This window comes from Sinocyclocheilus grahami, unplaced genomic scaffold, assembly GCF_001515645.1.
Source record: "Sinocyclocheilus grahami isolate Dianchi unplaced genomic scaffold, SAMN03320097.WGS_v1.1 scaffold197.1, whole genome shotgun sequence".
In the NCBI taxonomy this organism is placed as follows: Eukaryota; Metazoa; Chordata; class Actinopteri; order Cypriniformes; family Cyprinidae; genus Sinocyclocheilus; species Sinocyclocheilus grahami.
Window position 1 is genome coordinate 1,086,517 of NW_015505376.1, and position 15,361 is coordinate 1,101,877.

General features: G+C 36.3%; 1 protein-coding gene across 1 annotated transcript in view; it reads left to right on the top strand.

Annotated features, from left to right (window-relative positions):
* The window catches only part of tpk1 (thiamin pyrophosphokinase 1), a 70,098-nt gene that overhangs the window by 23,876 nt on the left and 30,861 nt on the right, over positions 1–15,361 (top strand). The window contains exons 5-8 of the mRNA XM_016285452.1: positions 3,491–3,563; positions 8,194–8,289; positions 11,681–11,827; positions 14,118–14,229. Coding sequence (XP_016140938.1) covers positions 3,491–3,563; positions 8,194–8,289; positions 11,681–11,827; positions 14,118–14,229 — 428 coding nt within the window. The remainder of the gene's footprint in view (positions 1–3,490; positions 3,564–8,193; positions 8,290–11,680; positions 11,828–14,117; positions 14,230–15,361) is intronic.

The following is a 15,361-nucleotide window of genomic DNA, read 5'->3' on the forward strand; positions in this document are numbered from 1 at the left end:
TGACCTTTGCTGATTATCAAGGAGTCGAAAATGAACACTGAGGCATAATCAAAAGCTGATCATCTGTTCAGATGATCCACTCAGGAGGGGCGGCTTTATGATTTCACCAGACTGTCTGTAATGAAGCAACAGCTGAAGAGGTCTCTTGATATTCTGAGGGGTGTGTGAAACTGCCAGGCATAAAGCAGGCGATCTGTTATTTAAGTCCTGAGTGGGCTTATTGACGTACAAAATAGAGCGAAACTTGTGCTGCACGAAATGAAGCCAATATGAAGTTCCCCTGTCGATGAACAGTCACATCGTTTATTAGCAAAGAGAGGCCGCATCAAAACACAAGACGTTTAAGGATTTGCATGTAGTTTTGTTCTTGAATGTCACTTGGGAGCCCAATTTTCACCTCCCCACATTCTCATTGATGTTGTTTTAGAGTGTAACAAGGAAAAAACAAGAAAGCCGGAGCGATAACTGTGATCTCGTTTGTCTGTCTTGCCTCCTTGGGCTGTGACAAAATGAATGAAGCATCTGATGCGACAGGGTGTCTGGTCTCAGGCTCTCCCACTGGCTTAGGTCTTGACCTTCTGGAATTACTTCAATTCTTAATCCTAATTTTCTCTGTGCCGGTCCAAATCGAGTTCTTTTCCAATGAGGTATAGTCCCTGTATTACGATTAACTTTAAGTGACACTTTAATTTGAATGTAAAAGAGGTGTATTTTGCCTCCAATTTGAGCTTTGCGGTGGGAAGGAGCTGTTTTGCTGATAAAATGTCAAAAGGAAAGGTTTAATTTAGCTTCACCTTAATGTGGCTGCAGAACTGTCACTGCTGAGGGTTATTTATGGTTTCCTGTTTAACTGGGAGTCTGTTGGAGAGGACACAACAGGAAGCTTTAAAACCGTTTGTTGGTTTGAATTGCTTTTTCTCACACATTGAACCCTGGATCAAAGCCAGAAGCATTCTGGATTATCCATAGGGGCACAAATTATATAACCATGTTTAATCTTAACATGATATAATATGCTTAATTACTTGTAGATCTACATTTCACGGTTATATTAATGGTTTTCCCATGTTCGTTTTTCCACTGTTATGGACAGAGTATAGTACTTAAATACTCTGACAGAGTTTCATGAGCTACTTACTATATAGTGATGGCACAACAGTGCATTCATTTAAATAGATTAAAAAAACATACAACGTGACCTGCGTACTCTGATTCCCAAACAAATGTCTCTTGTGAGTTCTGTTTAGTGAATCAAAGAGACACTGTCAGTGCAACCAGTGTAGTCCAATTTCCAAATCAGTGACTCTACAAAGCGACTCTTCGTTTTGTGAGAATCAAACGCATAGAGCATGACTAGTCTGATTTCTGAACGAATGGTTATTTTCCGCCTATTTTAAATGAATAAAAACATACGGTGTGACCAGTGTAGTCTGATTCCCAAACAAATGATTCTTGTGAGTCAATGCTTTTTAGTGAATCAAACAGATACTTTACAAACAGTGTAGTTCAATTCCTAAACAAATAACTCTTGCGAGTCCGATCTTTTTAGTGAATCAAATAAAAAGGCAACCAGTCTAGTCTATTTCCTGAACAAATTACTCATGTGAGTGTTCTTTTTGGTGATACTGCACAACCAGTGTAGTCCAATTCCCAGATGAATAACTCTTGTGAGTCAGTTCTTTTTAGTGAATCAAAAAGATACAGTACAACCAGTGTAGTTCAATTCCTAAACAAATTACTCTTTTGAGTCAGATTTTTTTAGTGAATAAAAAAAATTATTAAAAAAACAAAGCAACCAATCTAGTCTAATTCCTTTTTTAGTGAATAAAAAAAAAGCAACCAGTCGGGTCTAATTCCTAGACAAATTACTCTTATGAGTGTGTTCTTTTTGGTGAATCAAACAGATACTGCACAACCAATGTAGTTCAATTCCCAGATGAATGACTCTTGTGAGTCATTTCTTTTTAGTGAATCAAAAAGATACAGGGTGACCAGTGTACTCTGATTCCTGAACAAATGACTCTTGTGAGTCAGTTCTTTTTAGTGAATCAAACAGATACAGTCAGTGCAACCAGTGTAGTCTGATTTCCGAATGAATGACTCCACAAAGCAACTCTTCTTTTTAGTGAATCAGAAGCATTCAGCAGTAGTCTGATTTTTGAAAGAATGGTTCTTTTGAGTCTGTTCTCTTAAATTAATAAAAAAACATACAGTGCGCCCAATTTACTCTAATTCCCGAAAGAATGACTCTACAAATCGGTTCTGCTTAGTGAATCAAACACATATGGCGCGATCAGTGTAGTCTGATTCCCAAGCGAATGACTCTCGTGAGTCAGATCTTTTTAGTGAATCAAAAAATATAGGGCAACCAGTCTAATCTGATTCCTGAATAAATTGTTCTTGGGAGTCTGTTCGTTTTGGTATATCATACTGCGTAACAGTCCAATTCCCAGATGAATGATTCTTGTGAGTCATTTCTTTTTAGTGAATCAAAAAGATAACAATGTGACCAGTGTACTCTGATTCCTGAACTAATGACTCTTGTGAGTTCAAACAGTGCAAAAACTGCTTACTTAGTATTGTTGTTTAACATATAATTTAGTCAAAGGATTGGATTCCATTTATGTTGAATTGTTTAGAAGTTTGTCTGAAATTTGTTATTGAAATGATTTCATCATTTGGCAGCAGAATTGTATTTTCTTTTTTTCAGAAATAATTGTTGCTTAAAAGTACAAAAAGAACAATGAATTTTAAAATGCAAATGCTACTAATATTGATGATTGTCTTGGCAAATTTAGTGACATTGAATTGGCTTTTATTCCCCACATAACCTGTTTGTAACAAAGCTATATTTGCACGCCGGTGTTCTCCTCCTCATTGGGCCTCAGATTCAGCCGTGAGATGAAGATAGCGTTCCTGTAATCCGCTGCAGTGTTACTCTTAAACCAGCTCGGCAGCGCATCTCTGCTCATTCAGCAGCTACATGCACCACCCAGCAGAGCGTGAAATCGTAACATCAAGTCTTTATGCTTTAATGCCTACCGATACCCACGATGCATTTCTGCTCTCAGGGAATAAAACGAAAGAAGCCACGACATGATCTGCCTTTCTCAAAATGAATACTCTGCCCATCTAAGCGAAGAAAATCTTGTCATTGCCTCCATATATATCGTAAATCTATGTTGCAGGAGTTTGGTGTGAGGTATACGGTGACGGCACAGCCTGCATCAATTCTCTCAAACCCTCACTGTGTCAAGAGGCTGTCTGTGCCGCTTTTGTCATGACTGGGGATAGATAGTGCTGTGACTGGCAGGCGTTGAATGGTTCTCGTGGGGTCCTGTCACTGAAGCTTTCCATGGCCCGTGTCAGAGACGCACCTTCATTTCACATGAATAAAGGATCTGATGGCTGCACAAATTGTGCTCTTTTTACCCATCACCCTCTCCTCCCGCTCTCTCTCACATCAGTTTCTCTCTCTCTTCCCATGAAGTTTTCTCCCAGACTACATAAATGGAGATTTTGATTCAATCCTGCCAGAGGTCAAGGCATTTTACACACAAAAGGTAAGCTTACTCTCTCTGGGACTCTCTTGTGATGTCTCTCTTACTTTCTTTTATGTCCATATGTTTGCACATTCTTCCGTTTTCCCTATTTTTAACCAAGGTATCTGTATTGCTAGAGTATTGAATTGTTGTGCAAAATTATTATAGTTAAAGGTCATGGGGCAATCCAAAAATGCTTTGCAGGTATATTCTAATACATTATACGTAGTTGCTGAAATGCTCAATGCAATAATAAAAAATACCATAAAAATTGCATATTTATATTTTTTGCATTAAAGGTTGTTCCAGGGAAGTGGTTTGGGGGCCTGTGAAATGGAAACAGTTGTGCTGCTTAATTTTTTCCTTTTTTTTCTTTTTTAGGATTCTTTGATGAATAAAAAATTTTTTTTCCTTTTTTTTTTAAAGAATCTTTTGCAGCAATGTGTTAAATTGATTAAAAAAATTATAGTAAAGACTTATATTGTTAGAAAGATTTCAATTATGAACAAATGCTGTTATTTTAAATGTTTTATTCAGATTTTTTTTAAATTAAGAATCCTGAAAAAAAGTATCACAGGTTCCAAAAAATATTAAGCAGCACAACTGTTTCCAACATTGATAACAAATCAGCATAGAATGATTTCTGAAGGATCATGTGACACTGAAGACTGGAGTAATTATGCGGAAAATTCAGCTTTGCATGACAGGAGTAAATTATATTTTAAAGTATATTAAAATAGAAAACTGTTATTTTATATTGTAATAGTATTACTGTTTGTGTGTGTGTGTGTGTGTTTGATCAAGGAAATGCAGCCTTAATGAGCAGAAGAGACTTCTTTAAAAAACATTAACAAAATTTTATCCAAGTTAATGTGATACATTAATATATTAAATAAAAATATAAAAAATCATTATGAAAATTCCTAATTTTTAACACAAAAAAATGATATTATTATTTTCATTCTGCTATCTTGAGACTGGTTGGAAATCATGAGATTTAGTTTACAATTTCTCCAAACATTTCCATAAATTAATTTAATTTGCTAAATAAATTAATTTGCTAATAATGAGACCAAATAAGGTGATTGTTTCATTTTGGAAGCATGTTGTATTTTAATTTCGCACTCTTCGTACAGTATAATTGGGTATTTGTACATTAAAATACATATCTGCTTTGTAATTTAGGATCTTAGCATCATATTTGGGGGTTATATGTTTAAGCTTCACATTTAGGGGTCCTTGACATTAAAAAGCTTGAAAACCACTGACCTAGAGCATGAAACTATCAAAACTAAATAGACATTTAAAACCAGAATTGTCCGTTTTCATATTTAGCCTGTTTTATGTTAATATCTTTGCATAATATTTGGTCTATGAAGATCATTGCAATATGAATGAATTAGATTTTATTAATGAATGTTTGATTTTAAGCACTTTTTGGTCCTGATATAAATAGAAGTTAAATATTAATGCAAATTATTTGCAAACAAACTTGGGCTGACACACTTTCTGATTGAGATTCATATTTTGTCCTTTCCAACCATACCCCCCAGCCACTCACTTCCTCAAGTCATGTATTTCACAGATTCACGCCACTGACTTCCTGTCATTCTGGAAAGGTGCAGTGTGGTGTGGTATCAGCCTGGTGGCTAAAGCTCTTAACAAAGCTGGTGAACCTGTGAAGTGAAGTGTTACAGAGAGGCCTCCACTGTGCCCTTGAGCAAAGCACTTAACTGCACTCTTCTCCTGCGGGACTGTCTCTGAAATTAGTGTACTGTACATCAGTTTGAATGAAAACCATCTGCTAAGTAATGAGTACCAGAGGTTATTTGCATTGTTATAATCCTGCATACATGCATTTTTATGTCATTCCTAAGCCATTGTATGCAGCTTTTGGGGGAACCGAAGTTTGACAGAGCATGACGCCTGAATTTAAATGGGTTTGAAAAGGAATAAAACCAGAGTGATGCTCTGTGGAGAATAAAGGAAAGATCAAGCCGCAACAGAAACAAGCTTCTCGGCTGACGTTTGGGTGCGAGATTTTTGTGATACCTGAGAAGTCACCTGCGACGGCCATGTATATGCAGCCATTGGAGGGAACTGAGAATAGATTCGAGCGACGTTCACCTCTGCCCTTCCTGACACTCAAAGAATTCACACAACAAGAGATCCCATTTACAAAATACACAGCGCGATCAGACAAAAAGCGAAAGGAGGTGCTTGTTTGGAGAAGGCAATTTCTAATAGTGCATCATCTTTAAAGTTTCTAAACTTTAGGTTAAAGAGGCCGTTGTTTTCCCCTTTAACCCCATTTTTATCCAAATACTTGATCTGATTTTGTCAGTCACATCAAATTCTGAAATATTGAAATATTTTGTTGTGGTAATTAACAAAAAAGATTTAATAGGAGTAATTTTGCTAAACATTGTGCCACTTTCAGCCAAAAATATTTTTTTTAGATCACAAACATCCTGCTATAAAATGTATGACCAATTACAGCTTTTATACTTAGACCTTTCTAATAGTTAAGGGGCAATAAGATTTTTTTATGTTTCTTTTTTAATGCTTTAATGCTCACCAAATCTGCATTTATGTGCTTAAAATTAGAGTTAAAACGTTAATATTCTGAAATATTATTGCAACTTAAAAAACTGTTTTAATATATTTAAAATTATGTTTCTATTTGTAAAATATATTTAGGGCCCAAGCCACTAAGGCGCAGAGCCCTATTGATCCCCTAAGGATTTTTTTTTAGGGCCCAAGCCACTAAGTCGCAGGGCCCTATTGATCCCCTAAGGATTGAATCCCCGCAGAGGCTGGGACCCGGGCGTGGCACAGGGGATCTACGATCATTTTCAAAATGCTTTGAATTCAGCATCTTATTTTTCCTTGATTTGCTTCAAACTTCATCAGAATAATGTCAAAACACGGCAGATGTAAAACTGTTGAGGGGTTATTGATATCTTAAATGCTGTTGCCATGGCAACGTGTCAAACATTAACATTTGTTTCCTGTGTTTTTGAGGCAGATAACATGCTTAGAATTTCATGAAACTTGACACACACATCAGTATTAATGATAGTTAGACACTGGCAAAACTACATAAATGGGCGTGGAGGAGGCGCTCTATAGTGCCACCTTTTGACAAAAGTTGGGGGGTTAGTTTTAGCTTCAGACACCAAACTCAGTACATATATTGACCTCATCAAGCCGGACAACTTTCTAATTTACACTCATCAGCTACGACCAACAGGAAGTCAGCTATTTTGCTTTGAATGTGGACACTTCAAAACTTTGTACATACAGAGAACAAGTCATTCTGAGGAAACATGCTCAGTTTCATGAATTTACAAAGCTCTATGGATAACAGAAAATGTAAAAACTATCAGACATCTGATCTCACTCTTCCTCTATGTGTGTGGGGGGTGGGGGGGTGTGTGTTGAGTGTGGGGGTGGGTGAGAGAGAGAGAGACTTTTAAACATCTCTTTAATCACCAGAAATTTTTTTTTAATTTTTTTAACATTACAGCTTAAGAAATCTCTTAGTCCTTATCCTTTTCTGTCAGTTTTAGGGACAAAAAGTCCTAGAAATAGTAAATTTGTAGGGCACTGACAATATAATTTTATATAATTAGGTTAATAATTATGTTGCTTACAATTTAAAAAGATCTAAAGATACAAATGCATTGACATAAATTTTTGTGCTGCAAATAATAATTTGACACTCATTTGATACTGACCTATGACATTCATCTGAATTTTCTTATATCTTTAAAGTGCATTATCCAGACTCTTCAAAACTTTACATATGGAGAACAAGTCATTCGTAGGAAACATGCCTAGATTCATATATGTAAAATGCTCAGGGGAGTGACATAAAATGAAAAACAGTTAAGCTCACAGATGAAGACTAAGCTGTAATGCAGGCAAAAAATATTTCACAAATGTTTATAGATCAATAAAATCATTTTTAAAAATGCTTATTAATAATTAAAGGTTTGGTAATACTTTACAATAATGTCTCATTTGTTAACATTAGTAAATGCATTAACTGACAAGAACTATCAATGAACAATATGTTTTACAGCATTTATTAATGATTGTTAATGTTAGTTAATCAAAATGTTCATGTTAATTCACATTGTATTAACTAATGTTAAAAGATAAAACTTTAAATTTTAATAATGTTTTAGTTTTGAACTTAATATTAACTAATGCTTGGGCCCGCCATCGCTGCTTGCAGCTATATTTATATTTGTAATTTATTCCTGTGATAGCAAAGCTTTTATTTCTTGTTATTATCAATGATAAACAGTTCTTAATGTTTATATATTAATAAGAGTCAATTCAGGTAACTGATGCTTTTTGCCATTGAGATTACTTGGAAAAAATGTCCCAATTAACCTGAATTCACCCTGTATAAACAATTCTTAATATTTTTGTGGGATTGTTTGAAATAAAAAGTTTAAAAAAAAATCTTTTGTAACATGATTATAAATGTCTTTACGGTCACCTTTGATCAATTTCATTGGTCCTTGATGAATAAATGTTTTGTTTTGGTTTTTCTGAAAGAAAATCTTACTGACCCCAAACTTTTGAATGTTAGTGTACATCCATAAAAACTTGAACCCTTTTACTTATTTTTCTCCAGAACTGCAAGCTAATGGAAACTCCAGACCAGGATCTGACAGACTTCACTAAGTGCTTGGCCATTATGGTGGAGGAGATCAAAACACAGAAATTGCAGGTTGGACTCCATCTCTCTTCAGCTGCGTCTCTATAAATCGGTCTGTCTGTATGTTCTCTCTTACACTTCAGAACCGATCACTAACTTTTTGACCTCATTTGCACCTGGTATTAATATCCATGTCAGGTGATCAGACCACAGGTGGTCAGCGTTTTGTGACTGGATTATTAAAACCACATTCAGTGGCAGTCAGGAACATACGTGACCACTTTGCATTTGTTGCAAGAAAAGTCCTGACAAATCGCAACTCACATGTTGTGCTAAAATAACAAATATTTATAACAAAAAAAAACACCAGAAATGGAAAAATACATCCAGTTAAGTTACCCAAGTGAAATGTACCCTTTACCTTACTTTAAAAAAAAAAACAAGTACTTATTACGGAAAAAATATATAATTTAAAAGAATATACTTAAGTGTGTATACTTAATGTATACATACTTAAAGAATATACTTAACTGAATGTAATGATTTCAGACACTTAATTGCAGCTAATTGAAAAATGTTAGTCAACACATCAATGTACATCTAATCTCATAAGGTTATTAAAAAAATATTTAAAATGTTCTTTAAAAGTTTTAATTTGACAGTGCAAAAGGTGCATTAGAAAACAACCATGAAACTGTGCTGTCTTTCAGTTAAGTGAACTTTTATCACATTCATTTGATATTATCTGCAAGTACAGATTTTTTAAATATAGTTTCAATACTTGAAGTACACTACTAGTGCGCATTCAATAGAATTAAGTGCACTTCTTTTTCACAATGGTTGTACAGACGATTGTTAAAAAACAATCTTTTTAATGTGCTTTTCAAAACAAATTTTATTTGTTTACTTATTTTACTTAGTCCAATATCAAGTGGTTACAGAAAACATATTTGCATGTTACTAGCAGGTAACTCCAAATCAATGTTACTCCATAATCAAAGTGTGTTACTCTGTCACTCTGGAATGCAGGAATATGTGTACTAAAACACAAAATCTAAGTATTGAGATGAGTACATTACAATAGTAAGAAAAGTAGAACTCAAGTTCATTGTGAAAACTGAGTCGGAAGGATAGCGGTTTCATTCTCACTCGCTTTTTTATACCTATCAAACATAAAAGGTGAGCTCACACCTCAGCTTCAGTGTGAATTCACATCCTCCAGGAGCTGTCAGAGAGGTTTTGTATGGATATTGTGTGTGTGTGTGTGTGTGTGTGTGTGTGTGTGTGTGTGTGTGTGTGTGTGTCTGTCTGTCTGTCTGCTCCTCCTCTAAACCCCAGCCTGAGCTCCAGGCTTGTCAGACTGTCTGTTAGTCCTCACAGAGATGCCCATTACCGTCACAGACACTCCAGAGTTTTACCAATATACGGGCCTCAAGCTCAATCTATATGCATACTATGGCCTTCTTGCTTTTTCCTATTGTGTTTATATTCACCTCTGTATCTCAGTGCTACCTTTTGTGTCTTCACAAAAGACAAGACTCTCTGTCAGTCTTTAGATGTCTAAAACACAAATACAACTATTAAAATGTTTATGTATCTGCTTCTTTTAAACCTTTATCTCCAGTTGGTTTTAGCCTGAGAAGACACACCAACAGAATGCCAGTCAACATTTATGGACTATTTGATGCATGTTGCAAACCAAAAGCAGCAAGTCTGATCCATGGTTTTTCCTGTCTAATTGAGCGTTTATTGGACAGAATTAGTTGAAAAGTGTACCAGACATTATGCCAATAGTTACAGAAATGGCACTGTGAGACGTTGGTGTCTCCAATTAGTTTTTTTGCGTTTTTGCTGAAAAAGTTTGAACTGACGTATTAGACTTTGCAGGTAATGTGAAGACGTACTTTGACCCTCAGATTCCAAGTACAAGTTGCGAACATATCATTTCTGCTTCGCTTTTTAAAAAAGTTTTGCAATCAGTCCACATAATTACAGAGGCACTGTAACAAGAACAATTTATGTGTCAGATGTCTCTTAAGTCCCGCTATTTAAATGAGCCAGTGGGGGCTGGCAGTGAAGTGTTGATTACCCTCTGTGCATTTTAAAGAGTTTTTTGTCTCGTAGCGTTGTTGGATCTCACAGGGTGATGGGTGCATTGCAGTATTCAGACAAATGGTCCCGGGAGCAAATATCAAAGACATTCTGCCAAGTCGACATTTTCCGGTCTGCACTGTTCCCTCTGAATACTTTCCATAGTGTATGACTCTGTTGTTTAGTGAAGAAGGACATAATTTTTGGCTGCAGTGGGAAGGGAAAGGCTACGGTGCAACTTTGCAAAAGCACTTTCAGAACATTTATCATCAACTTGCAGAATCTACGTACCACAATCACTCATTTGTTTGTCCGTTCGTTTAATCATTCATTTGTTTAGTTGTGTATTCGTTTGTTGAAGCAACAGCACTTTTAAAATATTTATTCTGGGGTTGCATAAATAAACTTCATCCACTACTTTGCACCCACAATCATTGATTTGTTTGACCGTTTGTTCATTTGTTTGTTCATTCGTTCATTTGCATGTTTGTTTGTTCATTTTAAAACATTTATCCTGCAGTTGCATAAAACAATATCAATCTACTTGTTTTGCTCCCACAATCACTCATTCTTTTGCTTGTTTGCTCATTCATCTGTTGATTCGTTAATTTATTTGTCCATTCAAGACTTTGAGAACATTTACCCTTGGGTTGCATAAAAAATCGTAATCCACTGCTCTTCTCCCACAATTGCTGATTTGTTTGTTTGTTTGTTCATTAATTCATTTATTTGTATGTTTGTTTGTTCATTCATTTATTGGTGCGATATCACATTTAAAACATATATTCTGGCGTTGTGTAAAAAATGTGTCCACATCTTACACGTACTAATTAATTTGTTAGTTTGTTGATTTAATTCGTTTTTTGTTTGTTCATTCATTTATTTGTTTGTTTTTTTGTTGCATTAGCACTTTTAAAACAATCTGGAACTGCATGAAGAATCAACCCAATGTACGCTGCTTTGATTACACACACACACACTAATTAATTTGTTTGTTTGTTGATTTAATGTGTTTGTTTGTTCATTCGTTCATTTGTTGGTGCAATAGTACTTTCTGAAAAATATGGACCATTTATCCTGGAGTTACATAAAAAACAATTTGATTATTCATTCATTTGTTAATTTGTTTGTTTGTTTGCTCACTTGTTTGTTCATTTGTGTAGCACTTTACGAACATCTGTTCTGTAGATTCTCAGCCATTTGCTCACATTGTCACTAATTTGTTTACTCGTTCATCTGTTCATTCATTCGTTTGAATAGTTGTTTGTACGTTAATTTTTTTGAGCAACATAACTCACAATCTCTCATTCATCTGTTAATTTGTTCATTCTGTGGTTATTTTATTTGTTTACTCATCTACCATTTTTTGCAGATAGATACCATCGTAACCCTGGGTGGTCTTGGAGGCCGCTTTGACCAGATCATGGCCACGGTGGAGACCTTGTTTCATGCCCAGAAGATGACCGACCTGCCTGTGGTGGTTATACAGGACCGTTCTCTTGCTGTCCTCCTCCAAGAGGTAAACACTTCTCTCCCTCTCATTAGCATGCAGTAATCAGTGTTTGTGCTTTTGTCATCTTGATTGCGGCACTTAATGATCAATGGTGATATTAAACAATTAACAACTGCAGAGACACTTTACTGCCTCTTCTGCATTGTTTCCTGTTTGTGCAATTTTGAAAGGTCACAGCTCTTGATCCCAAAAATTCTGAATGCATTGTCAGCATTTTCATTCAACACTACTATATAAAGCAAATAAAGGCTTGTGACAGATGTGTGTGTGTGTGTATTTTATGATGCTTTAGAGATCAGACCAGGTCATATTTGCACAGTAACACGATATAGTACATGAAAAGCCCTTGTTTTGAATTTTGCACACATGTATAGAAAATAGTAAGACATTGTAATTTTGTCCAACTAATAAGAAACCTTACAGAATTGCTCTGGCTGCATTACTTTGCATTCTGCATGAGAATATTTAATAAACCGCTGAGGCTCATAGAGAATATAGGACATTGAGATGATTGTGAAAATCTTAATCTATCGGCTCTTGTAATGGGCCAAAAAATTAAATGAATGCATCTCAGTCTATATAAAGATGTCCTTGACTACTTCAGTCCCTCATAAAGCAGACTTATAAAACATGAATTCAGTTCTCTGTCTGTGCAGCACTCATTTACTGCTATTCCTGGCTTTTCAGAGACAGATCAGAAGAAGTTTTGAATAATCAAACTTTGATGTTTGCACAGCGCATGTTTAGATTAAAATAAAACATTTATAAATAGCATCTAACTTACCAAATGTAATAGGTGGTAATTATTACTTAAACAATAGTTCTTGGAACATCTAGCCCACTTGCAAGAATATCTGTAATTTTAGAAGCTTCGTCATTCATCTTTTAAGTAAGTAAGTGCGTGTGTATGTCGACAACAAGACACCACTTTAGAAATGTGATAATTGAAATTATCACAGTATTGAACTAGACTGTTGTCTGTGATGAAGAACTGAGAACAACATTACAAATGGTGGGTTGCCAGTGCCTCTGCGGGTGAGAAAGTTTTAAAATTCAGCTTTTCTGACAGTTTATTTCTCCATTCTTGCAGGTCTGCGGTAGAGGAGCATAGATGTGAAGTATCTCTCGGCATAATATTACATAAATATTACATTTATAATCAATTCTAAATCTACCAGCTGCCCCAGACGTATTTAAAGGGGTCATATGATGCAATTTCAACTTTTCCTTTCTCTTTGGAGTGTTACAAGCTCTTGGTGCATAAAGAAGATCTGTAGAGATATTCTTTATAAAAGTTAAGAGTCAACCACGCCTACCTAAAACGGCTCGTTCTAACACGCCCCCACATGTCTACATCACGATGTGGGAAGATTTGCATAATGCCGCCCAAATGTTCACGCAAAGAAAGAAGGCATAACTTTTATTCTCGCTGTAGTATTGTTGCTGCCTCTAGCTACTCTACTCTCACTCTAGCCGCCGGCCTCCGCTCACTCAAGCCCGCCATGTGTGACGCTGTGTTTCGTTGTGAAAGCAAAACTACTTTGTTTGGCCTTCCAAAAGAGGACACGACTAGAAATCAGTGGTTAAGTTGTATTTACAACACTGTTCCAGAACAGTTCAACCCAAATATTCAGATGGGTCCTGTGCATTTTATGGAGGACTGTTTCCTGATCCTGGTAGAGTAGACTACAATGCCGGCTGTTCTGACTCACAGACTGTAAGTACGTTTTTTATATTTAAAGAATTTAAAAACGTGACGATTCAAACGCGAGTTTTGAGCAGTGTAGAGTAGCACTTGTTGTTTGTCATTTCTCCAATCACAAATGCAGACAGGGTTTTATATTTATGTGGCACGATGCAATGCAACGTGTAAAAAGACAGTATAAGTCATTATAAGTCCATGTGATATCAGTGGTTCAACTGTAATTTTTATGAAGCTACGAGAATACTTTTATATGTGCAAAGAAAACAGAAATAACGACTTTATTCAACAATTTCTTCTCTTCCCTCTCAGTCTTCGCCGCGCGTTCACGAGAGTACCACGACACATTTTAACAATGTCCTTACTACCTTTCTGGGCCTTGAACGTGGTAGTTACGTTGCTATCTATGCAGGGTCAGAAAGCTCTCGGATTTCATCAAAAATATCTTAAAACCTGTGTTTTTTTTATATTCATAAATTTTATATTCATTATTTTCATTTTATATTCGTTATTTTCCAACCTCTACTAGATTTTTTCAAATAGAGTCTCATTCCATTCTATGACCATCTCCTACTCTTTTGCTCACACTTACAGGGCAGACAGCACCATCTGAACGTGAACACTGGCTTGGAAGGAAAATGGTGTAGTCTGGTTCCTGTGGGCAGCCCTTGTCTAACCACCACTTCTGGGCTTAAATGGAACTTGGGTGAGTTGCGCGCCTGTAGGCCACAGGTCTGTCCACCCACTCAAACACCAAAACACACACACACACACACGGACATCCCAGAGGACCGTCTCCCAGTCTGCACCATCCTCTGTGCTCTATTTACATGGCCTGTCCTAGTTAGGAGACATTCATTACCCCTGACAGCTCAAATCTCCAGCAAACTCCCACTGATGTTACAGTTGATGCAGTTTGTCAGGCCTAGATTTAGAAAGGGCTCACATTTACATCATTGGGTTTTAGCTTCTCGATAGCATTTGCTTTTCGAATTGTTCATTTTGTTTCATAAAATAAAAACACTATTTCCTCTAGGAATTGCCCATTGAGAGGAAGGCTCTCAGATTAAACAAAAGAAAATAAACAAACAGTTTTGAGGACATTGGTTTTGTACTGTGTACCAGATATACTGCACTGTGCAATCCATCTTCACTTCAATGCTAGACAGTTTTTGCTTCCTTTTTAAATTATATAAAGGAACATGGAGGTTTTTATGCTTTTCTGATAATAAATGTGAAGTTTGTAATTGCTGCATGACCAAGATCACCAAAATCTTCCATTGTTCAGACAAACAAATTGTTTGAAGAAACTACACACTTCACCTTTAAGGATCAACTTCACCTTTTCTTTGAAACTGAATCAAACTTTGGTCATCTAAAAGCTTGTCTTTAGTGGTTATGAAGGGTTGTAGCTCTGAGTGGGTGAAAGTGGGCCGCCTCCTACGTGCATTAAATGTTAAAGGTGTGCCAAACGACTGCTCTGACTGAAGACATTAGAAGGAATAGTAATGTAGCCCAACTGTTTGCCTTTGATCTGCTAATGCGAGCTGTCAACAAGAATAATCTCCAGCAAGTTTTCTGCGGAGGCCGGGGCTCATCGTGAAAAAGCAAGTGCCCCTCCTCCTGTTAAATCCTGCAGAGGGCACAGGGGGTGTTGTTGCATTGGGACTGAAGTGACAGATACATGACTGAAAAGTTTAGCTTTATTGTGTCAGCGGCCTGCCGTTTTTGCAAAAGGAGGATTTTCTGCCCGATTGTGATGGCTCTGGACTATGACCTTTGACCTTGACTTTAAAACAAACAGCTTTAATAAGCTCAGTGGTGTAGGAGTTTTGAAG